This window comes from Malus sylvestris, chromosome 15 (genome assembly GCF_916048215.2).
Source record: "Malus sylvestris chromosome 15, drMalSylv7.2, whole genome shotgun sequence".
Taxonomy (NCBI): Eukaryota; Viridiplantae; Streptophyta; class Magnoliopsida; order Rosales; family Rosaceae; genus Malus; species Malus sylvestris.
Genome location: NC_062274.1, coordinates 53069138 through 53092398, shown reverse-complemented (window position 1 = coordinate 53092398; position 23261 = coordinate 53069138). Strand labels below are relative to the sequence as shown.

Genomic DNA, 23261 nt, shown 5'->3' with positions numbered 1-23261 from the left:
CTTGTCAGTTAAGAAAGCAGACCAAAGTAGCTCACAAAAGGTTAAATGATATTGCAACCTCCAAGACTCTATAATTGGTGCATATGGACTTTGTTGGCCTAATCTAGACACTATCTATTTGATGGAAAAAGTATATTCTTGTAATCGTGGATGACTTCTTTAGGTATACTTGGGTGTGTTTCTTGAGGAAAAATCAGATATTTTTCAATAGTTTTTCATTGTGTATTAAGTAACGATGAATGAATCTCTATCCAGTCGCCCCTCTCTTGTTAGAATTAAAACTAATCATGGTACTGAATTTGAGAATGCTCAATTTGATGAATTTTGTTCTACTCATAGCATCAAACATGAATTTTCTGCTCTTATCACTCCTCAACAAAATGGGGTTGTTGAAAGGAAAAATCGTGTTCTGATTGAGATGACTAGGGTTATATTGAATAACAAGAATCTAGCAAAGCACTGTTGGGCTGAAGCTATGAGCATTGCATGTTACATCTCAAATTGTGTGTTTCTTAGGCCATGAACTGATGTGACTCCTGATGAACTTTGGATAGGTAAAAAGCCAATAGAGAAGTACTTTAGAGTTTTTGGCAGTGTTTGCTACATTTGGAGAGATCGGGAACATCTAGCCAATTTTAACACAAAGAGTGATGAAGGAATCTTTCTGGCATACTCCAACACAAGTTGAGCCTATAAAGTTTACAATCTTCGAACAAATACCATCATGGAATCCATAAATGTCAAAGTTGATAACTCCATTGTTCCTCCTGCTCCTGATGTTGAAAATGATTATTTGTTTTCTCCTCTCTTGAAGGATAACGGCGATGCTTCTGTTGAGTCAAATGAGTTATCAGAAAGTGACATTGAGAGTGAATCTAGTTCTAAGCAAGATTCTTATATCATGTTCAAGGACAAGCCAAAGTGGGCTAGAAGTCATCGAGATGATGAAATAGTGGGTCATGTTGACAAGGTTGTTAGAACTCGAAGACGAATTGCTGATGAAGTTGCCAATGTGTGCTATGTGTCACAAATTAAGCCCAAATATATTAAAGATGTTTTAACTGATGAGGAATGAATTTTGGCCATGCAGGAAGAGCAGAATCAATTTGAAATGAATAAAGTCTAGTCACTTGTTGATCCTTCATTGAATACTAATGTCATTGACACTAAATGGATTTACAAGAACAAGTCTGATGAGTCAGGAAATGTGATCAGAAATAAGGCCAGACTTATTGCTCAAGGATACTCTCAACTTGAAGGTGTTGACTTTGATGAAACCTTCGCTCCTGTTGCTCGTCTTGAATATGTCAGACTTTTTTATGTTATTGCATGCCATTTAAAGTTCAAGCTGTTTCAAATGGATGTTAAAACCGTATTCCTTAATGGATATCTTAATGAAGAGGTCTATGTGGAATAACCAAAGGGCTTTGAAGATCCTCATAGGCCAAATGGGGTGTACAAACTGAGGAAGGCCCTATGGTCTTAAACAAGCCCCACATGCATGGTATGACAGATTATCTTATCATCTTCTTGGTCATGGTTACACACGTGGCTCAGTTGACAATAAACTTTTCGTGAAGCATGTGAAATCTCATATTGTGATTGCTCAAGTATATGTGGATGATATTGTTGTAAGATCCACCTCTGATTCTCTTGTGAAGCAGTTCATTGATATGATGACCAGTGAGTGTGAAATGAGCCTTGTTGGTGAACTAAACTACTTTCTTGAACAAGAAAAGGATGACATTTTCATCTCTCAAGCCAAGTATGCCAAGAATCTGTAAAAGAAATTTGGTCTTGAAGGATCAAAGGTTGCAAGATCCCCAATGAGTACGTGTGCCAAAATTCACAAGGACTCAAGTGACAAGGATGTTGACCAAACCTTGTATACAAGCATGATTAGAAGTCTACTCTATTTGACTACAAGTAGACCGGATATTGCCTTTGCAGTTGGGGTGTGTGCTCGCTTTCAAAGTTGTCATAAGGAGTCTCATTTACTAGCAGTCAAGAGGGTTATTAAGTATGTGACACCACTGATTATGGACTTCAATATACTCATGACACCAACACAAATTTTAAAATGTGTGAAGTCAAAATAAATTAATGATTTTGCTTATGTGGAGCCCAGTTAGTGGATTTTATTCAGAGAAAAAACTATGTCGGGTTTTAACTAAAGAAAATTCATTTTTAAGGGATAAAGTCATATTAGTTATTATTACATAATAATATCCATTGAACATTATACAAGTCTCAAACCTAAATAAGTACGTGCTCGATTGAATCCAGCAGCATAACCCTATAATAATATCGATTATTCTGTCGTCCAACGGGCATGGGATGCTTCTTGCATTTTGTTTCCCCGTGGTCGGTCGGTCCACATTTAATACAATACTTGCTTGGCAATAACACGACATTTGATGGAGGGCGCCGAATTACCACAATAGACATCATTGTACATGAAAACAAGGGATACAAACTTTATCACAAAGATTCAAAGCCTTTACATTTGATATATAACATGTGTTGAATTGCTTGCTCTTAATACTTTGGTCACCTGAGACTTTGAGATATATGCTTCTTTTCGTTTCACGCTGTGTTTCGGCTAAAACTATATCAAGGGTGCTTTGTTATCTATTTTCTGTCCATTTGTTTATACAAAAACATGGTTTAACATTGTATAAAGCGTGTTATGTTGTAGTGAAGCATGTATTACGAAGACTTCTCTTTTCTTTTCTTTTTTTCCCTTGTGTTTTCCACATGTTCTAGGATTTTGTAAGACATTGCAGAAACGCACAAGTCGAAGAAGTGCCATAACGTCATTTATGTTAAGGCAAGTTTGGGATTGTTGTGCTTACAAAAAAAAAAAAAACTGATTTTTATCGTGCTTTAAGAATAAACTCACTTTCATCATCAAGTTCATTTTAAAAGAAATTAAAATAAATGTACGAGTCTTGCCCAAACCATGTTAAAGTAGCTAGTGTTGATTTGGATTGATGTCCCAGCACAGGAACTGTCTATGAGAATGATTACAAAGTTGTTTTCCCTAATTATAAGGCCACTCAAATTAAAAATGAGAAAAACCACTAAACATGCAAAAGAAAGACTCAAAATTAAAAAAAAAGCCAACCGTTGTCCATCAGCCTGAGTTGCTGATCCTACATACATAGGCTTTAACAGCAGAAACGGCTTTTGAAATAGCTTCTGTCTCTAACCATGTTTGCAAAGCAATGCACGCACACAAATCAAATGTTTAAAACTATTGATCGACTAACAATTTTTCAGTGTACTTGGAATATGGTCACGTGACCATTCTATATTTCACCCAAATTACAAGATGTACGTATATGAACTGTGTTTCAGATAAATTAACGGTTGCCTCATCAGACATATAGGCATTGATGCAGCGCATAAGGGGGGTTTATTCAACAAGGTTTTAAATATTTTGATATTTGGTCATTCCATCAATAATTAATTGAAATTCATGTATATTATAATGATTACAAAGTCATTTCCCCTCGATCCATTTTAGAATTATATTATTAATTATTCAACACGCATTGCATACTATGAAACAAGTCCATCTCAAAATTGAGAGATGTTTCAATCAATCATGTGCAATTCTTCAATCAATTAACCCTTGCACAAGCTCATTTACGTCCATTCAAATACTTTGGCCGTATTACGTCCATTCCGCCAAATATGCTGACGGACAAGCGTAATTTAGTAATTTCATCATAGTTGGCACTTAAGAGTGCCATTCTCTGTGGTCATATGAAAGAATGTAGATATTTAGTTTCCAAGTATTTCTATTTCATAAGAGTTCTGAATGTACAAGTCAATATATGTAGGCAAAGAAAGTAAATGGTTACATGCAAGCATCTTTACATGAATCAAGAAAAAGAAAAGAAATGGTGGCCGGCAAGGAAAAGAGAGAGTTGGTGTGAAATAAGGAAAAGAGAGAGCCTTGAAACAAGGAAGAAAGTTGGTGTAAACGAGGAAAGAAATGGTGACCGGCAAGGAAAAGAAAAGGAAAAAAGAAAGGTTGACTTGGTTCCAACAAAGAAAGACTTCGAATTTAAAGAGAATCTTTGATCATAGTCATGAAATACGGGAGAAAACTGAAAAAAAAAAACAAAAAAAAAGTGTCAATTAAGCATCATTCAGCTAGCAGATTTATAAGCTCTTAGTCTTTGAAGAAAAAATTTGAAGACAAATTGCCAAATTGCATTTAAAGTATGTATATAAGAGACAAAGACAGTGACTTGGAGTAAGTTAATTTATTGAGGACTCCAAATCATGAAACCGTTGGAAAGACTTTTCCATGGTCTGAACCATGGAGATGTTAATTTCTTGTGGAAAACAGAACATTCTGCAAGTCCTGTATTTTTGTTCTTCTCTCCCACCCCTTTTTATTTGTGCAGGTCGAATTAATTTTGAATAGCTAGTGAAAGGATTATAAATAAGCCCTAGAAGTAGACTATAATATGTACACAAAATTGAACAGAGGCCATAAGATCTTTATCTTTTCATAAAGTACGTGCTTGATTGAATCCAGCAGCTTAACCGTATAACAATATCGATTATTCTGTCGTCCAACGGGCATGCGATGCTTCTTGCATTCTATTTCATAATAGGACAATCCCTGGCAATAACACAACATTTGATGGAGAGTGCCGAATCACTACAATAGACTTCATCGTGGAACAAAACAAAAGATACAAAACCTTATCACAAGAGATTCAAAGCCTTGACATATGATAACATGTGGTGAATTGCTTGCTCTTGATATTTTGATCACCTAAGACTATGAGATATATGCTTCTTTTCTGTGTTTTGCGTTGTGTTTCGGTTAAAACTATAATAAGGGTGCTTATTGTAATCTAGTTTCTGTTCGTTTGTTTGTACAATTACATGATTCAACATTGTATAAAGTGTGTCCTGTTGTAGTGAAACATGTATTTCAAAGACTTCTCTTCTTTTTTCTTTTTTTTTTTCTCTTTTTTTCTCTCTTGTGGTTTCCACATGTTCTAGGATTTTGTATGACGTTGTAGAGACGAACAAGTTGAAGATGTGCCATACTGTCATTTGCATGAGGGCCAGTTTGGAATTATTGTACATTAAAAAAAAAAAAAAAGTTCTGTTGTGCTTTAAGAATAAACTCACTTTCATCATCAAGTTCATTTTTCCTGACCAAAAAAATAAAAATAAATCATCAAAATTCATTTTGTTTCACAAATTTAATTTAATTTCATTAAATTCAACAAGCGCATAAAATGCATGAAAACCGACTTGATCAAGCATACATATGAAAAACTCCAAAGTCTACCCCAAACCATGAGAATGATTACAAAGTTGTTTCCCCTCAATCCCTATAACACGCATTGCATACTACGAACAAGTTCATTTCAAAATTAAACGATTCTTTAATCAATTAACCGGACGGGCACTACACGCTCATTACAAGGCCAATCAAAATTTGAGACTTTGAGTAGTAAACCAAGTGAATTGACAAATTAATGGCAAGTCATGAGAAAAACCACTAAACACGCAAAAAAAGACTCAAAATTAAAAGCAAGCCAACCGTTGTCCATCAGCCTCAGTTGCTAGTCCTACATACATAGGCTTAAATGGCGTTTGCAATCTGTCCCTCCAGACACGTTTAGTTAATTAAACACCATGTTTGCGAAGCTCACACACAAATTGAATGTCTAAAACTACTGATCGACCAACAATTTTTTAGTGTACTTGGAATATGGCCACGTAATCGTACTATATTCCACCGAAATTATAAGACGTACATATATACACTGTGTTTCAAATAAATTAATGGTTGTCTCATCAGTCGTATCAGCATTGATGCAGTGCATAAGGGGGTTTATTCAACAAGGTATCTGATATTTGTTGAAAAATATTAGTATATTTAGGTTTATTTGAATGCTTAGTTTTCTGGGCTTAGTCCGTTAGCATTAGGGTTTTGATTTCTTACTTTTTAGGATTATGGTTAGTTTATTATAAATAGCCTGCTTGTTATTCATTTGAGAATAAGTTATTCACAATGTAGTCTCTTAAGGTTTTGTAGCCGTTCCGGCATTCTCGGTTGTTTAATAATATTTCTATTATTTTGTTAGTCTCGTTCGTTGCGCACTCTGATATTCAACTTGGTATCAGAGCGGGTTCGATCCTTAGGGTTCAATCCGTTCTCGTTGGTATCAATTTGTTTGTATCAGTTTTGTTTTCGTCATCTTCCGCTGTTTGTGTTTTCGTCATCTTCCGCTGTTTGTGTTTTCGTTTTAGATTTGTTAGTTGGTATTGATTGTTTGCAAGAAAAAAAAAAAAAAAGAGAAGGAAAAAGAAAAACAATTGGTTGAAGTTTGTTTAAGGTCCACGGGCAACAAGAAAAAAATGGTTTAAGTTTGTTTTTAGGTCCACACGAGTTGTTGCCCTGTTTGGAATTGTTTTGTTCCTTTGTTGGTACAATTGAGATATGGAAATCTTGTCCGTTTAGTGACGGGTTCTTTCCATACTCTCAACACTAGCCAATTTGAACCAGAATCAGTTTGCTAGCAAGAATGAAGAATCAAGAACGAGTTTGCCAGTTTGCCAGTTTGCCAGTTTGCCAGTCAAGTCAAGTAAAGTCAAGAATCAAGTCAAGTCAAGTTTGCATGCATGCCAGTCCGCCTAACGGAGTCAGTCTGCATCTGCTTGTTTGCAAACTCATGTCGTATACCGCCATGAGTTTGACAGGCGGTGTTGAAAAATATTAGTATATTTAGGTTTATTTGAATGCTTAGTTTTCTGGGCTTAGCCCGTTAGCATTAGGATTTTGATTTCTTATCTTTTAGGATTAGAGTTAGTTTATTATAAATAACCTGCTTGTTATTCATTTGAGAATAAGTTATTCACAATGTAGTCTCTTAAGGTTTTGTAGCCGTTCCGGCATTCTCGGTTGTTTAATAATATTTCTATTATTTTGTTAGTCTCGTTCGTTGCGCACTCTGATATTCAACTATATTATGGTGTTTGACCATTCCGTCAATAATTAATTAAATTTATGCATATTAGGCTATGGTTTAATGTTTTTGTAGTAATTTGGCGTCTTGTAAGTTGTGTTTTAATTAGGTGGTTGGGTGGAGTATTGGTAATTTTTATTAAATATGCTTTACTGGCTTAGAAAGTTGTATTTATTTTTTATTTTTTACTTTTTATTTTTTATTTTTTTAAACGATATTATTTACATTAAAAGAATGGGAGGACTTAGTCTCATAATGGGCTAGCAATACTGTGGTTCAAACTCTCATTTAGCGAGAATCAAACCTTAGACCTCTCACTTACAAGTGAAGATGAATACTACTAGACCGTAGTACTAAGTGGTGGCTTAGAAAGTTGTATTCGAATTGATGAAAATGTTTTGGCAGACTAGTGCTTTAGGGCTTAGGAAGTTGTATTGTTGCGACTGTGCTGTGAGAATAAGCGGTTGTGCTATGAGAATAAGCGGCTGTGAAATAAATCAGCAGAGTGTTTGGTAAACTTTTTTGTAAAAGTGCTTTTGGAAAAAAAAAAAAAACAGTTTGATAGTGGGTCTTTCCATTAAAGGAGCACTGTAGCTCCATGTGCTTTGAAAAAAAGCCAATTTTCCAAAGCTGCAAATAGCATCTTCAGCCTTTTCCTTTGATTTCAGCTTATTCTCACAGCAGCTTCCAAAATAAGTCATTTTTTTTAGTTTACCAAACACCTAAAACCCTCACAGCTTATTTTCATAGGTGTTTTTTTTTTAAGCACCTCACTCCCAAACCACCCCTAAGAATGCCATTCTCTATGGTCATATGAAAGAAAGACACTGACTTTAAAGAGAACCTTTGATCATAAGAGATTCAAAGCCTTGACATATGATAACATGTGGTGAATAGCTTGCTCTTGATATTTTGGTCACCTGAGACTATGAGATATATGCTTCTTTTCTGTGTTTTGCGTTGTGTTTCGGTTAAAACTATAATAAGGGTGCTTATTGTAATCTAGTTTCTGTTCGTTTGTTTGTACAATTACATGATTCAACATTGTATAAAGTGTGTCCTGTTGTAGTGAAACATGTATTTCAAAGACTTCTCTTCTTCTTTTTCTTTTTTTCTTTTTCTCTTGTGGTTTCCACATGTTCTAGGATTTTGTATGACATTGTAGTGACGAACAAGTTGAAGATGTGCCATACTGTCATTTGCATGAGGGCCAGTTTGGAATTATTGTACATTAAAAAAAAAGAAAAAAAAAGTTATGTTGTGCTTTAAGAATAAACTCACTTTCATCATCAAGTTCATTTTTCCTGACCAAAAAAAAAAAAAAAAAAATCATCAAAATTCATTTTGTTTCACAAATTTAATTTAATTTCATTAAATTCAACAAGCGCATAAAATGCATGAAAACCGACTTGATCAAGCGTACGTATGAAAAACTCCAAAGTCTTCCCCAAACCATGAGAATGATTACAAAGTTGTTTCCCCTCAATCCCTATAACTCGCATTGCATACTACGAACAAGTCCATTTCAAAATTAAATGATTCTTTAATCAATTAACCGAACGGGCACTACACGCTCATTACAAGGCCAATCAAACTTTGAGACTTTGAGCAGTAAACCAAGTGAATTGACAAATTAATGGCAAGTCATGAGAAAAACCACTAAACACGCAAAAAAAGACTCAAAATTAAAAGCAAGCCAACCGTTGTCCATCAGCCTCAGTTGCTAGTCCTACATACATAGGCATAAATGGCGTTTGCAATAGCTTCTGTCCCTCTCGACACGTTTAGTTAATTAACCACCATGTTTGCGAAGCTCGCACACAAATTGAATGTCTAAAACTACTGATCGACCAACAATTTTTTAGTGTACTTGGAATATGGCCACGTGATCGTACTATATTCCACCGAAATTATATGACGTACATATATACACTGTGTTTCAAATAAATTAATGGTTGTCTCATCAGTCATATCAGCATTGATGCAGTGCATAAGGGGGTTTATTCAACAAGGTATCTGATATTATGGTGTTTGACCATTCCGTCAATAATTAATTAAATTTATGCATATTAGGCTATGGTTTAATGTTTTTGTAGTAATTTGACGTCTTGTAAGTTGTGTTTTAATTAGGTGGCTGGGCGGAGTATTGGTAATTTTTATTAAATATGCTTTAGTGGCTTAGAAAGTTGTATTTATTTTTTATTTTTTATTTTTTACTTTTTATTTTTTTAAACGATATTATTTATGTTTATACCATATTTAGGGCCTCGTATTTAGATCTCGTACAAATACTCAGGGGACTTAAATGTAATTATGGGATAAAGGAAGGGGCAAATATGTAATAAGTGAGGAGTCCTTATTCTATAAAAGGACCCCTCACCCTCACAATTGGAGAGAGCTCACTCTCACTCTCGGAGGCCAATTCATAGGCCTGAGATCCCCTCTCTCACCCTCAAAAACTCTCAGAAGCTCTCACCCTCTCCCTCTCTATTCCCTCAAATAAATACATAATCAGTGTGGACGTAGCCCAAACATTGGGGTGAACCACGATAAAATCCTTGTGTTCTTTGTGTTCTTCGTGTTCTTGAGCGTTTGTGCAGATTCACGGTCGGATTTACGTTGTTCCAAGACCAATCCGGTTTTGTGCATCAACATTTGGCGCCGTCTATGGGAATCGATACAAAAAGCTATGTCGGTTCTCTTTCATTTTTTCATCTCTGCCGTGATTCTGCAGAAACACTAAACCAAAATCTCAGCCCATCTCTCTCTCTCTAGAAACCCAGAAATGGCCCAAAAATCCATTTCCAAAACCACATTCAAAAACAAGTTTTAGAAACAGCCCATTGGGCATGCCAAGACACACTCTCTCATTCTCTCTCATCACTCCAGTAGAGTCGAGACAAGACGAAGAAGACCAGAAAAATTCACCTCTCTCGTCTTGCCTATCCAATCTCAAAACCCTTTCTTTCTGCACAAAGAGCGACGCTCGACCTCATGGACCTGCTCCGACCCAATCTATCCCGGGTACGGATCCTGGAACCCACCAACCGCATCTACAAGCACCGCCTGATCTCTTCCGACGACTCCATCTCCGGCAAGAAAGGCACTGGTTCTGCCAAATCTAGCAAGGCAGATTCAGGGAATCAAATCTCTCATCTCTGTCTTGTCTCTCTACCTTGATCAATGACGTGATGGAGCTCAAGGCTTGGATTGGTTAAATGATGGAGGAACTCAACGTCGGCCTCTGCAATAGGAGCTCGGCAGTGACAGGATCCCGACCTGGTAACTTGTACAGACACCCAGCGCACGACTCAGGCGGGTCGACCAGGTCAGAGAACCTCGCCAGGTCCGACTGCCTGGATTGATACGGGGCTCCGGCAAGAAAAGCAACACGAAAGGGCGGCGAAATCGAACGACTCGATTGATACAGGACGGGTCAACTCAGAAGGAACTCGGAAGAAGATCAGGCTGGGGTAGGCGAGGGTTTGGCGCTGCCAAGTGTGGGAACGACGGCAGGCTGGGACGAAAAATTACGTTTTGTTCTCTAAGGTTGGCGCTGCTGCGTTTATTTCTGTTAAAGAGAATGAGGAGGACGAGGCCGGCGAAGCTTTGTATTCCGGTGGTGTCCCCGGGATTTGGGTCTGCTCCGCCGACGCCGTCGACGACAGGTTGGAGAGAGGTGATGGAGGATCGCTACTCAGCTAGTCTTAATCTTGAAGGTGATCCCAAACAGCTTTGTGCGGAATTGTGAGAGATCAAACAATTTCATTTCCCAATTTCTCCCAGAAAGTTCACTTTTCTGATCTTTCCGAGAAAGATCGGATTTCAAATTTTCAAAATTCATAGGAACTGTTGAAAGCCGGGAGGATCACATCACCGACTTGAACGGCTGAGAGTCAGAGAAGAAGCAGTAAAACTTTCGATACTTGACGCTACTCGGCTCCAGATCGAATAAGCTCTACTGGATTTTTCCCCTTTTTTGTGATCTGCTACCTTCTCAGTAGCCAAACGCTGGGAAATTAGCTGCTGCCATTTTTGTAGTGTTTGAAGTTCTCAGATATTTCTGGATCGTCAACCCCGACTCCGACGATGAGGACCACCGTGATTCCAGATATTTCTGCACTGCTTCTCTGCCCATCTTCAGCCCAATTCTTGGTCTGACGGTTCTCTGCTCATCCCCCGACTCTCCTCGGCCGACTCTGACTCCAAGTCATCCGCATCAGAGGGCGTGGTCATCGAGGAACCCTGGGCGTTTCGTTCCCCGAGCAAGATCGCGAGTTTCTCTTCTTCCGAAATGAACGACACTAGTCCTCTTGTCGTAGATGTGCAGCGCACGACGCCTACCACTCTTACGACGCCGTTTTATTCGTTGCCGGAAACGTACTTATCACCGGGGATCGAAAATTTTGCGAGCCCTTTGAGCCAGGCGCAGAGGGATGAGAGGGATGATAGCTCTATAGCTGCTCATAGCATATCCGGGAGGTTCCCTTCGGTCTCTTTGTTCAAGGAGTATAAGAATGCAGCTATGGCGATTCTAGAGAAAACAGATTACACTATGATTTATGGGCATCATTTCATCAAAAAGTCAGGGTGGTAAGTTCTCGGATGGACGGGGCGCATGCGACCGGCGTGAGAAGAGATTCAATAAACCAGCAGAGAAAAGGAAAAAGGAGAAATGATGGCTATTGCTGCTAGTGGCCTTAAAAGCTGCTTTTTGACTTTCCAGAAGATGCTGTAAAGACAAGTCTATGCCTCCGCCATTTGCAATCTGCCAAAGTAAAGCAAAGTAAAGAGCACTTCACTTTACTTTTGTCTGCCATCTGCAAAGGCTAATGCACCTGGACCTCAGCAAGAGCAAGAGAATAATAAATGCAGCGCAAGGAAAAGAGAAAGAAAAGGGAAAGTAAAAGCAAAGCAAAGTAAAAGAGCAAAGCAGAAAGCATGGCTACCCTTTCAACATGAGATTTGCGGTGGAAAAGAGCAAAACAGAAAATATGGCTACCCACTGAGATAATTACAAAAGTATAAAAGAAAAGAGAAAAACAAAAGTAAGGAATAAACATTCTACCAGAATGATGTAATTTATTATCTTTCGGAGACATATGTATAAACCCCATCCGAGGGTAATATGTATAAACCCCATCAGAGGGTAAAAAAAAAAAAAAAAAAAAAAAAAAAAAAAAAAAAAAAAAAAAAAAAGAACAACAACGACAAGCCCAAAATAAATGGGTTGGACTGGAATGTTGTGGAGGGCGAAGGCCCATAAGCCCAAAATCGCTCCAACCAGGCGATCAAAAGTACGCCCAGTATTCCAAATTATACATGAGCATTACTCATGTCATTCATACATAAACATTCATGAACATCACTCATGACAATCATACATAAACACTCATGACCATCATTCATGTCAAACATTCATGAGCATCACTCATGTTAACATTCACGAGCATCACTCATGACAACATTCATGAGCATCACTCATGTCAATCAACATAAACATTCATGAGCATCACTCATGTCAATCAACTTCAAAAGCTTCATTTACAGAGCTCTAGCTTCAAAGACTTCATTTACAGAGCTCTAGCTTCAAAGACTTCATTAGCAGAGCTCTAGCTTCAAAAGCTTCATTTATAAAAGCTCCAGTTTCGAAAGCTTCATTTACAGAGCTCTAGCTTCAAAGCTTCACTTGCAAAGCTTCACCTACAAAGCTTCAGTGCAGGGTATACAAATACCGCCTCCGAACAACCACCACTTCGGCCCATACATGGATTCAATTTGAAGTCTCCAGCCAACAGACTCTATTGACCGAAGACTTGGGGGACTACATTATGTACCATATATTGGGCCTCAACTGGGCCTCATAAAAAATACTTCGGAGACTCTAGCCCATCACTTATGTATTGAGGAGCGAGCCCTTATTCTATAAAAGGGACTCCTTCACTTTTAGAGAGCACTCATGAAAAATACTTGGGGGACTCTAGCCCATCACTTATGTATTGAGGAGTGAGCCCTTATCCTATAAAAGGGACTCATTCACCTTCAACACCACAAGCCGAGCCAACCAAGGCAACACAAGCTACAAGCAAAGCGGCCTCACAACATGTGCTACTTCTAGTTGAACATCATTTCAGATTGGGCACCGCCTCATATCGAGCATCAGTTCTAGACGACATCTAGTTACTTCGGCCCACACATGGACTGAATTTCAAGTCTCCAGCCAAAAGACTCTCTTGACTGAAGACTTGGGGGACTACTGTTTATACCATATTTAGGGCCTCGTATTTAGATCTCGTACAAATACTCAGGGGACTTAAATGTAATTATGGGATAAAGGAAGGGGCAAATATGTAATAAGTGAGGAGTCCTTATTCTATAAAAGGACCCCTCACCCTCACAATTGGAGAGAGCTCACTCTCACTCTCGGAGGCCAATTCATAGGCCTGAGATCCCCTCTCTCACCCTCAAAAACTCTCAGAAGCTCTCACCCTCTCCCTCTCTATTCCCTCAAATAAATACATAATCAGTGTGGACGTAGCCCAAACATTGGGGCGAACCACGATAAAATCCTTGTGTTCTTTGTGTTCTTCGTGTTCTTGAGCGTTTGTGCAGATTCACGGTCGGATTTACGTTGTTCCAAGACCAATCCGGTTTTGTGCATCAACAATTTACATTAAAAGAATTGGCGAACTTAGTCTCATAATGGGCTAACAATACTGTGGTTCAAACTCTCCTTTAGTGAGAACCAAACCTTAGACCTCTCACTTACAAGTGAAGATGAATACTACTAGACCGTAGTACTAAGTGGTGGCTTAGAAAGTTGTATTCGAATTGATGAAAATGTTTTGGCAGACTAGTGCTTTAGGGCTTAGGAAGTTGTATTGTTGCGGCTGTGCTGTGAGAATAAGTGGCTGTGCTATGAGAATAAGTGACTGTGCTATGAGAATAAGCGGTTGTGAAACAAATCAACAGAGTGTTTGGTAAATTTTTTTGTAAAAGTGCTTTTGGAAAAAAAAAAAAAAACAGTTTGATAGTGGGTCTTTCCATTAAAGGAGCACTGTAGCTCCATGTGCTTTGAAAAAAAGCCAATTTTCCAAAGCTGCAAATAGCATCTTCAGCCTTTTCCTTTGATTTCAGCTTATTCTCACAGCAGCTTCCAAAATAAGCCATTTTTTTTAGTTTACCAAACACCTAAAACCCTCACAGCTTATTTTCATGGGTGTTTTTTTTTTAAGCACCTCACTCCTAAACCACCCCTAAGAGTGCCATTCTCTATGGTCATATGAAAGAAAGACACTGACTTTAAAGAGAACCTTTGATCATAGTCATGAAATACAGGAGAATACTGAAAATAAAAAAAGGAAGTGTCAATTCAGCATCATTCAGCTAGCAGATCTGTAAGCTCTTAGTCTTTGAAGAAAAAAATTGAAGACAAATTGCCAAATTGCATTTAACTTATATATATAAGAGACAAAGATATTGACTTCGAGTAGTTAATTTACGGAAGACGTCAAAGTCATAAAATATATATATATATATATATATATATATATATATATATATATATATATTATATATATTTATTGGAAAAACCTTTCCATGGTCCGAGCCATGAATATGTCAATTTCTGTAGAATATAAAATTCTTTCCTTTGCCATGGTAGTTTTGTTTAGATTAATCAATGTTATACCGAGATGCATTTATTAGCTTAAATTTATATACTGCTAAAAAGTTAATTTGTAATCCTGTAGCAACGCGCGAACATTACTATCTAGTTCATCCAATACATTGACAAAATGCATAAGTTGGAATTTCATCTTCAAAGATAAGAAACAAAGACTTTGACTCGTAAAAATAAATAAATAAAAAACTGCAAACATTTGCAAAAAGTTCCTTCCCTTTCATTAAAGGCAATTGGCAAACAAGGCCAATACATGTCTATGTCGAGATTTAAAGAGAATCTTTGATCATACTCATATGAAATACAGGGGAATACTAAAAATAAAAAAAGGAAGTGTCAATTAAGCATCATTTCAGCTAGCAGGTCATTAAGCTCTTAGACTTTGAAGAAAAAAAATTTGAGGACAAATTTCCAAATTGCATTTAACGTGTGTATTATAAGAGACAGAGGAATTGACTTGGAGTAAGTTAATATATGGAGGACTCCAAAGTCATGAAACAAATGGAAAGACTTTCCATGGTCTGAACCATGAAGATGTCAATTTATTGTGGAAAACAGAACATTTTGCAAGTCCTGTAGTTTTGTTCTTCTCTCCCACCCTTTTTTCTTTGTACAGGTCGAATTAATTTGAATAGCTAGTGAATGGCATTATAAAGAAACCCTAGAACTAGACTATAATATGCACACAAAATTGAACAGAGGCCATGATATCTTTATCTTTTCACAAAGTATGCTCTCTGGCTTACTGCCTTATCTTATACATACCTCTTCTTTCATCGCCAAGTCACGTTGCCTTTGCTACTACTGAAGCAGAAGCACTTCTCAAATGGAAAGCCACCTTTCAAAACCAAACCCATCTCCAAAATCTCACCTCTTGGACTTACTCTCCCAGTAATAATGGCACCACCAATTCTTCAAGCAATTCCAAAGCGCAAGTACCTCCATGCTTCTGGACTGGTATTTCATGCAATGCTGCAGGAAGTGTCATTGCAATAAACCTTACCAATTCCAATATACAAGGTACGCTACATGATTTTTCATTCATGTCCTTCCCCAATCTTGAATACCTCAACCTTGGCGTCAATAATCTCTTTGATGCCATTCCACCTCAGATCAGTTCCCTTTCGAAACTCAACAATCTCAATCTCTGTAACAATCGGTTTTTTGGGAGTATTCCACAAGAGATAGGGAACTTGAAGTCTCTTATGGACCTAGATTTGTCTGAGAATCAACTTAGTGGTTCAATCCCAGCATCTGTGGGTAATCTCACAAACCTTAACTACCTCTATCTCTACAAAAATAATCTTTCTGGTTCTATTCCTAAAAAGATAGGTAACTTAAAATCTCTTGCGAACCTTAATCTGAGTGAAAATCAGCTCAATGGTTCAATCCCAACATCTGTAGGAGATCTCACAAACCTTACCCTTCTCAGCCTCTTCGATAATAATCTTTCTGGTTCTATTCCTAAAGAGATAGGTAACTTGAAATCTCTTGTGTGGCTCTCCTTGTATAAGAATCCACTCAGTGGTTCAATCCCAACATCTATAGGTGATCTCACAAACCTTACCCTTCTCCATCTCTACAAAAACAATCTTTCTGGTTCTATTCCTAAAGAGATAGGTAACTTAAGATCTCTTACGGACCTTGACTTGAGTGAAAATCAGCTCAATGGTTTAATCCCATTATCCATAAGAGATCTCACAAACCTTACCTTTCTCAACCTCTTCAAAAATAATCTTTTTGGTTCTATTCCTAAAGAGATAGGTAACTTAAAATCTCTTGCGAACCTTGATCTGAGTGAAAATCAGCTCAATGGTTCAATCTCAACATCCATTGGAGATCTCACAAACCTTACCTTTCTCAATCTCTTTAAAAATAATCTTTCCGGTTCAGTTCCTGCTTCAATTGGTAACCTGACCAACTTGGAATCCTTATTGCTATGTGTGAACCAACTCTCTGGCCCCATCCCGCAAGAGATAGAGAACTTAAAGAATTTGACTGCTCTACTGTTGTATAATAACCATTTTTCTGGTTATTTACCCCATAGTATTTGCAGCGGTGGACTCCTCAGAAACTTTTCAATATCCAATAACCATTTGACTGGTCCAATCCCCAAAAGCTTGAAATTCTGCACGAGCTTATTCAGAGTTCGTCTTGATGGAAACAAGTTGACAGGAAATATGTCTGAAGACTTTGGGGTCTATCCAAATCTTTATTTTATGGATATGAGCCACAATAACTTATATGGGGAAATCTCACAAACTTGGGGACAATGCCCGCAATTAGAAACCCTACTAATTGCGGGAAACAACCTTACTGGTAGCATACCTCCTAATATTGTCAATGCACAAAAACTTCATGAGCTAGATCTTTCTTCAAATCGCTTAGTTGGGGCGATTCCGAAGGGATTCAGGAGAATGACTTCTTTGCTGAAGTTGATGTTAAATGGAAATCAACTTTCAGGCCCTATACCATTGGAATTTGGATCACTAATTGATCTTGAATATCTTGACTTGTCATCAAACAAATTCAACGAGTTAGTTCCTAGCAATCTAGGTGCCTTTCTCAAACTGCACCATTTGAATTTAAGCAACAACAACTTTTCTCAAGGAATTCCACCTGAATTGGGGAAGTTAGTTCAGTTGAACGAACTTGATTTAAGTTACAACTCACTCGAAGGTAGTATACCACCAGAAATCGCCAATATGGAGAGTTTGGAGACGCTTAATCTTTCCCACAACAATCTTTCGCGTTTCATACCATCAAGTATTGAAGGCATGCTCGGCTTATTGTATGTTGACATATCTTACAATGAATTGGAAGGTCCTCTTCCCAACAACAAAGCGTTTCAAGAAGCTCCCCCAGAAGCTGTACAAGGGAACAAAGGATTGTGTGGCAATATTACATCTTTGCAACCTTGTACTCATGGCTCAAGAAAGAACCACAAGTGGGTATTTGTAATCTCATTCACCCTTCTATCAGCAGTTTTCCTTCTTTGTGCTTTCTTTACAATTGTCTTCGTAGTGGAAAGAAAGAAGAAGTATCGGGATAAAGGAGGAAAAAACATCCATGAAGAAGTATCATTTTCAGTTTTGAATTTTGATGGAATGTCAATGTATGAGGAAATCATAAGGGCGACCGAAAACTTTGATTCCATATATTGCATCGGGAGGGGAGGACATGGAAGCGTCTACAAAGCAAACTTGTCATCTACCGTCATAGTGGCTGTGAAGAAACTCCATCACTTGTGGGATGGCGAGAAGAACTTGGAGGAGGGATTCTTGAATGAAATAAGAGCACTGACAGAGGTTAGACACCGGAACATCGTGAAGCCTTATGGTTTTTGTTTGCACCAACGACACTCATTCTTGGTGTGCGAGTTTCTTGAAAGAGGTAGCTTGGCTAAAATTTTGAGCGAAGATGAAAAAGCTAAAGAAGTGGGATGGAGAAAAAGGGTGAATATTGTTAACGGTATAGCTAATGCCTTAGCATATATGCACCATGACGTTGTGCCACCAATTGTTCACCGGGATATATCAAGCAAGAACATTTTGCTGGATTTTGAATATGAGGCCTTGGTTTCAGACTTTGGCACTGCTAAGTTTCTGAATCGAGACTCAACTAATTGGACTGCCGTTGCAGGCACATATGGATATATTGCACCAGGTATAATTGTTCTCTGTTTTATATATTCTTTTGGTTTTTTTTCTTTTAGACCAATGATTCTGACATCTTGCATAAATTTCTTAATTTATTCTAGGATAACTTTGTTCTGAATACTATTCCTTTTCGTCGATAGGCAGGAGTTACATTTTGATTTGTAATAGAACTCCGAGATTATGTACAAGATAATTTGGTTGTTACTAGTGATCCAGAATCTACTTGCTTTATATTAAGATTAATTGGTGATCCAAAAAAATTTCTCGTCCATATTTCTTCATGATGACAAAATTTTCTGAACATTGAAGTCTTGTATAGTTTATTATACCCATACTAATTATCCTACTGCTATGAGCTTATTCTGAGCAGAGCTTGCATATACAATGGAAGTGAATGATAAATGCGATGTTTATAGCTTTGGAGTGGTCGCATTGGAAACAATTATGGGGAGGCATCCCGGAGATTTTTTCTCATCATTCTCAACAATGCCTTATTCATTCTCGTCATCATCATCTGCGTTACTAGTCCATCAAATGCCAATTATGGATGTTCTGGACCAACGCATTTTGCCTCCAACGCATCAAGAAGCAGGGGAAGTTCTCTCTCTTGTGAAAATTGTGTTTTCATGCTTGCATCCCAGTCCGCAATCTCGTCCAACAATGAAACAAGTTTCTCAACTCCTCTCAACTCAAAAGCTGCATTTGTCGAAGCCATTACGTATGATAACCTGCGGTGAATTGCTTACACTGGATCCTTTAACTGCATGAGAATCAGAGAAAGTGGGTTTTTCCTAAATAAGTTCTCCCTACATCGAGTATTCCCTTTAGAAGAAAGTTTCTTTGTAGATGTTTCCGTTTTTGTAATTTATTTCATGCACTTGTTTGCTGTGGCTCTATGTACTTTCACGTACTTGCTTGCATGGTTTGAAATTTCAGATACTCTATACATGTTCTGACAAGGAGTACCCAAATTGCATTGCCAATTTAATTGAACCTGTTGTCATCATATGATGAATGAATCTCAATATTGGATGATTCGAGTTAGCCTGATTGAGTTGTGAGCTGCAATTTCAAAGACATGGCGATATGTAAAGTTAAAGCAAGTAAAAAATCTGGAGAAGTATGCTGAAGGAAACAAAGAGAAATATTAGTCAGTACATTAATACACCCTTTTTCGGTTTTGCAAATGTAAAAGAAGACCAATGTGAGTTTTATCCTTTTCTCTGAGATATCACATCAGGGAATTAAGGGGCCTCGATTTCCCTCAAAATCATGTTTCTCTTAACAAAAGAAAAATAGTAAGTGAAGCGTTCCCACAAGTATGGGAGCCTATAGTTTCACATTCAAATTCCTTCAAATGCAAAATCAAGGCCGAAGGTAAAGATTCGTGTTTGCACGATTTCTCTAATGCACAACAGAAAAGGTGAAAAAAGCCAAATCACATAATAGTGAACAATCACAAGCACGCTCCTAAGTCAATAAAAAAATTAATTAGTAGTACAGATACATTGTTTTCCATGTTCATGTGCAAAACATGGTTTTGCTATCGATGAATAGCACAACTAGCACTGAAAACCCAGGACACATAAAGATACCAAGCGATGGAAGATGGAGGATGAAGCAGAAAGAAGAGTGTGAGAAACAAATGGAGTTAGAGAAAAGAGGAAGAAGGAAAGACAAATCAAATGCTTATCCTAAGGAAGAAAGGGGTTTAAAGCAGTTGCCGTGAAGGAATGGGGGAATACCCACGTGCAGGGGAAACAAGGGCGCACATCATCATGACGCTAGTTGCTGCAACGCGGGAATGGGAAAAGTCTCATTTGGAAGGCTACATTTAAAAATGTCTTGGGCTTGAGTTTGATTATTCAGCCTATTCAAGGTTTCTCATCGCCCAAATAATCAAGAGGGCCAATGTTGAGGTCCAAAAATGTCACATGCCAGCCTAATCAAGTCTCGAGGTCCAATTGTTATACAAGCTTCAAGTCAAGCCCAAATACATGTAAAGGTGCGAAATCGAGAAAGGAATATATTCACAATCATGCCATACTACGATAATTAAACCAGACATTTATATAAATCATGCTATGCCTATGCATATTCGTCATGCCAAGCTTTATCATGGTAACCACTATTCACGCTAAAATGAGCCCAAGTCACATGTCTGGGGCTTGTCAAGTGAATTGTGGTGTAGATAGTTACTGAAGTTTATCGAGCGTGTGTAGAGTCAAGATTATGGAAGACTTTCAACTGCTTAGGCGCCCAAAGATCCAAACCCATAGCCTTTGAAGTCCACATGGGCAAGCTCGAAAGAGAACAGACTTAGTTTACCTCTTTCCCTAGCAAGGCAACCAATCTAGTTAGGAAGGAACCAAACTCTAAGACCTAAGATCACGTAAAAGGCCAGCAGAGCAAGCATTTAATGAGGAGGGAGGCTGACTTTGCCTTCCTAACTCGTGCATAAGATCAACGCCTTAAAGATAGGAGATGCGTTACTAGAAGTAACACTTGTGGAAGGCTGACCCGGGAAAGCAACGCATTAGGAAGAAGGCACGATGAGGGATCAAAGGGCTCCCTAAGTGCAAAAGAGAGATCAAAGGGCTCCCTAAGTGCAAAAGAGAGATCAAAGGGCTAGATGAGGGGATCCAAGAACACAATACATGCCAAAGAGAGAAAGAACGTTAGAAGGTGCTGCACCAAGCTAGGGAAATTGCCCCCCTAAGTGCAAACATCCTTGAAACCTCAAGAATCATCACCCCTGCAAGCTTAGTGTTTTCTATAGCTTTTCCTCTAAATATCCCAGTCATTAGGAGCCTTGTTACCACCCAGGAAACTCAAATTATCCAACCTAGATCATCATGCATCCTTGCAAACTCCCTCTCTCTCTCTCTCTCATGCTAAATTGATAAACTTCTAGCTTTCACATCACGCTTCTCTTCATCAAGTCATTATAGCATCCACATACTAATAATCCCATTGCTATGAGCTTATTTTGAGCAGAGCTTGCATATACAATGGAAGTGAACGAAAAATGCGACGTTTATAGCTTTGGAGTGGTCACATAGTCATGGGAAGGCATCCCAGAGATATGTTCTCATCATTCTCATCAATGCCTTCTTCTTCCTCGTCGTCATCGTCATCTGCATTACCAGCCCATCAAATGCCGATCGTGGATGTTCTGGACCAACGCATATCGCCTCCAACACATCAAGAAGTAGGGGAAGTTCTCTCTCTTGTGAGGATTGCGTTTTCCTGCTTGCATCCCAGTCCGCAATCTCGTCCAACAATGAAACAAGTTTCTCAACTCCTCTCAACTCAGAAGTTGCATTTGTCGAAGCCATTGCATATGATAACCTGCAGTGAATTGCTTATTCTCAATCCCTTGACTGGCTGAGAATCAGAGAGTGGGTATTTCCTATAAATAAGTTGCCCTCTGTCGAGTCTTCTTTTTAGAAGAAAGTTTGTTTATAGATGTTTCCCTTATTGTGATTTATTTCATTCACTTTTTTGCTATGACTCTATATACTTTCATGCACTTGTCCATTGTACATCGTAATTTAAAATTCAAAAGGATGAATTTGCTTAGGGACATTCATTGTTCCTTGTTTAATTCAATTCACCTGAAATAATATCTCTAGTAATTATAATTCGTGTTGGGGCACAGAAATGCTGCTCAAAGAAAGGCGATCCGAAAAACTCATGCTGATGCATGCCTATGGAGAATATTATCCGCAAATATTACCAGTGACTTTGAGGTCAGTTTAGGAATGCTCTTTCTTTTTGCATACTTTGACTGAATGCTTTTCATAAACTGGTGAAATGGTTCAACCAAGGCACGCTTAATCTTTGGCTAATTATCTTTTGGTAGGAAGCAAGTGCGTAGTTGGAATGACTGACGTATTCGGACGTATTCGGTTTCTGAAGTTTTCTTAATCAGAGGGTTGTACTGCTTTGGCAAGGCAACTGCCATTTGTATGTGTGTATGAATGAATGTCTGTGCAGTCTTTTAAAAAAAATTCACACTTTCTAGAAACTAACGAACGGAAGATGTGCCATATATACTGCCAGTTGTATTATTCACTTGTCAGATTATGTATTCAAATGTGGTACACAATTGTGTTCTCCCTAACATTACTCGTTTATTTGATAACCATTTCATTTTCCATTTTTTAGTTTTTATTTTTGTGTTTGAGAAGGAAATACATGAGAGTAATGTTGGATATATAATAGTGGAGTAAGGATTGTGGGAGATGTAGAAGAAAATGTACGAGGAAAGAAATACAAACTAAAAACTAAGATCTAAAATATTTTAAAAGGAAAACTAATGAAAAGGGCTTGAAAACTTTGAGTTTTAATGATAAGGACAAAATAAAGGGTGAAGTGAATAGTACCAGGATTGACTTTTTAGTGTAAAAATGTGGTTTTTCATTAAACTGAACAGTACCGGATGCTTTTCGTTAAAATTCCCTATTTTAAATTGTTTTTCACTTTCATCTCACCTTTCCCTCGGTCGTTGTCCTCTTGTTCTTTTTTTCTTCTAAATCCCAAATAGTTACCAAACATGCGTTTTTAACGTCTTCTTTTGAGATTTTTAGAAACTCAAATTACAAGATACAATGTGTTAGAATTCATTTGGCCAAAATTTTAGCAAGATTTTTCATGGAGGAACGAAAACAAAAATAAGCTTAGAATCTAGCCCTATCCATTTCCAAATAATGGCTTCATCCCAAATCTTTGGGCTCGTTTGATACACATAATTGGATTGGAATGGAGAACTTTCAAATTTCAAGGTATATTAATTGTGGAAGTGAATGGCTTTTCATTTGGAGGGGATTAGAGAATTAGAATGAATAAGTTTTCTTCATGAGTAATTCATCTTGCCACTGAGTACTACGGTTTGGTGGTATTTCTATT

The 23261-nt window shown here is 37.8% G+C and overlaps 1 protein-coding gene across 6 annotated transcripts; it reads left to right on the top strand.

The window, feature by feature from the left end:
* The first annotated feature begins 15151 nt into the window (after positions 1–15151).
* LOC126601730 (probable leucine-rich repeat receptor-like protein kinase At1g35710) lies at positions 15152–21787 on the top strand. 6 transcript variants are annotated; one of them, XM_050268483.1, is made up of 3 exons: positions 15157–16023; positions 16168–18357; positions 18721–19315. In XM_050268483.1, exons 1-3 carry the CDS (start codon positions 15396–15398, stop codon positions 19116–19118), a joined length of 3216 nt encoding a protein of 1071 aa, XP_050124440.1. In that variant the 5' UTR covers positions 15157–15395; the 3' UTR covers positions 19119–19315. The 6 variants fall into 6 exon arrangements, with proteins under 6 accessions (XP_050124442.1, XP_050124440.1, XP_050124438.1 ...); XM_050268484.1 differs by having other exon boundaries at positions 15158–16167; positions 16456–18357; XM_050268482.1 differs by having other exon boundaries at positions 15158–16311; positions 16456–18357.
* The last annotated feature ends 1474 nt before the right edge of the window (positions 21788–23261 follow it).

What these genes read in the sequence shown, in the direction of transcription:
- LOC126601730 (XM_050268481.1), top strand. Translation starts at nt 15,396, where the DNA reads ATGATATCTTTATCTTTTCACAAAGTATGCTCTCTGGCTTACTGCCTT. An exon ending in ATATGGATATATTGCACCAG is followed by an intron (nt 18,358 to 18,720) that starts GTATAATTGTTC and finishes TATTCTGAGCAG; the next exon opens with AGCTTGCATATACAATGGAA.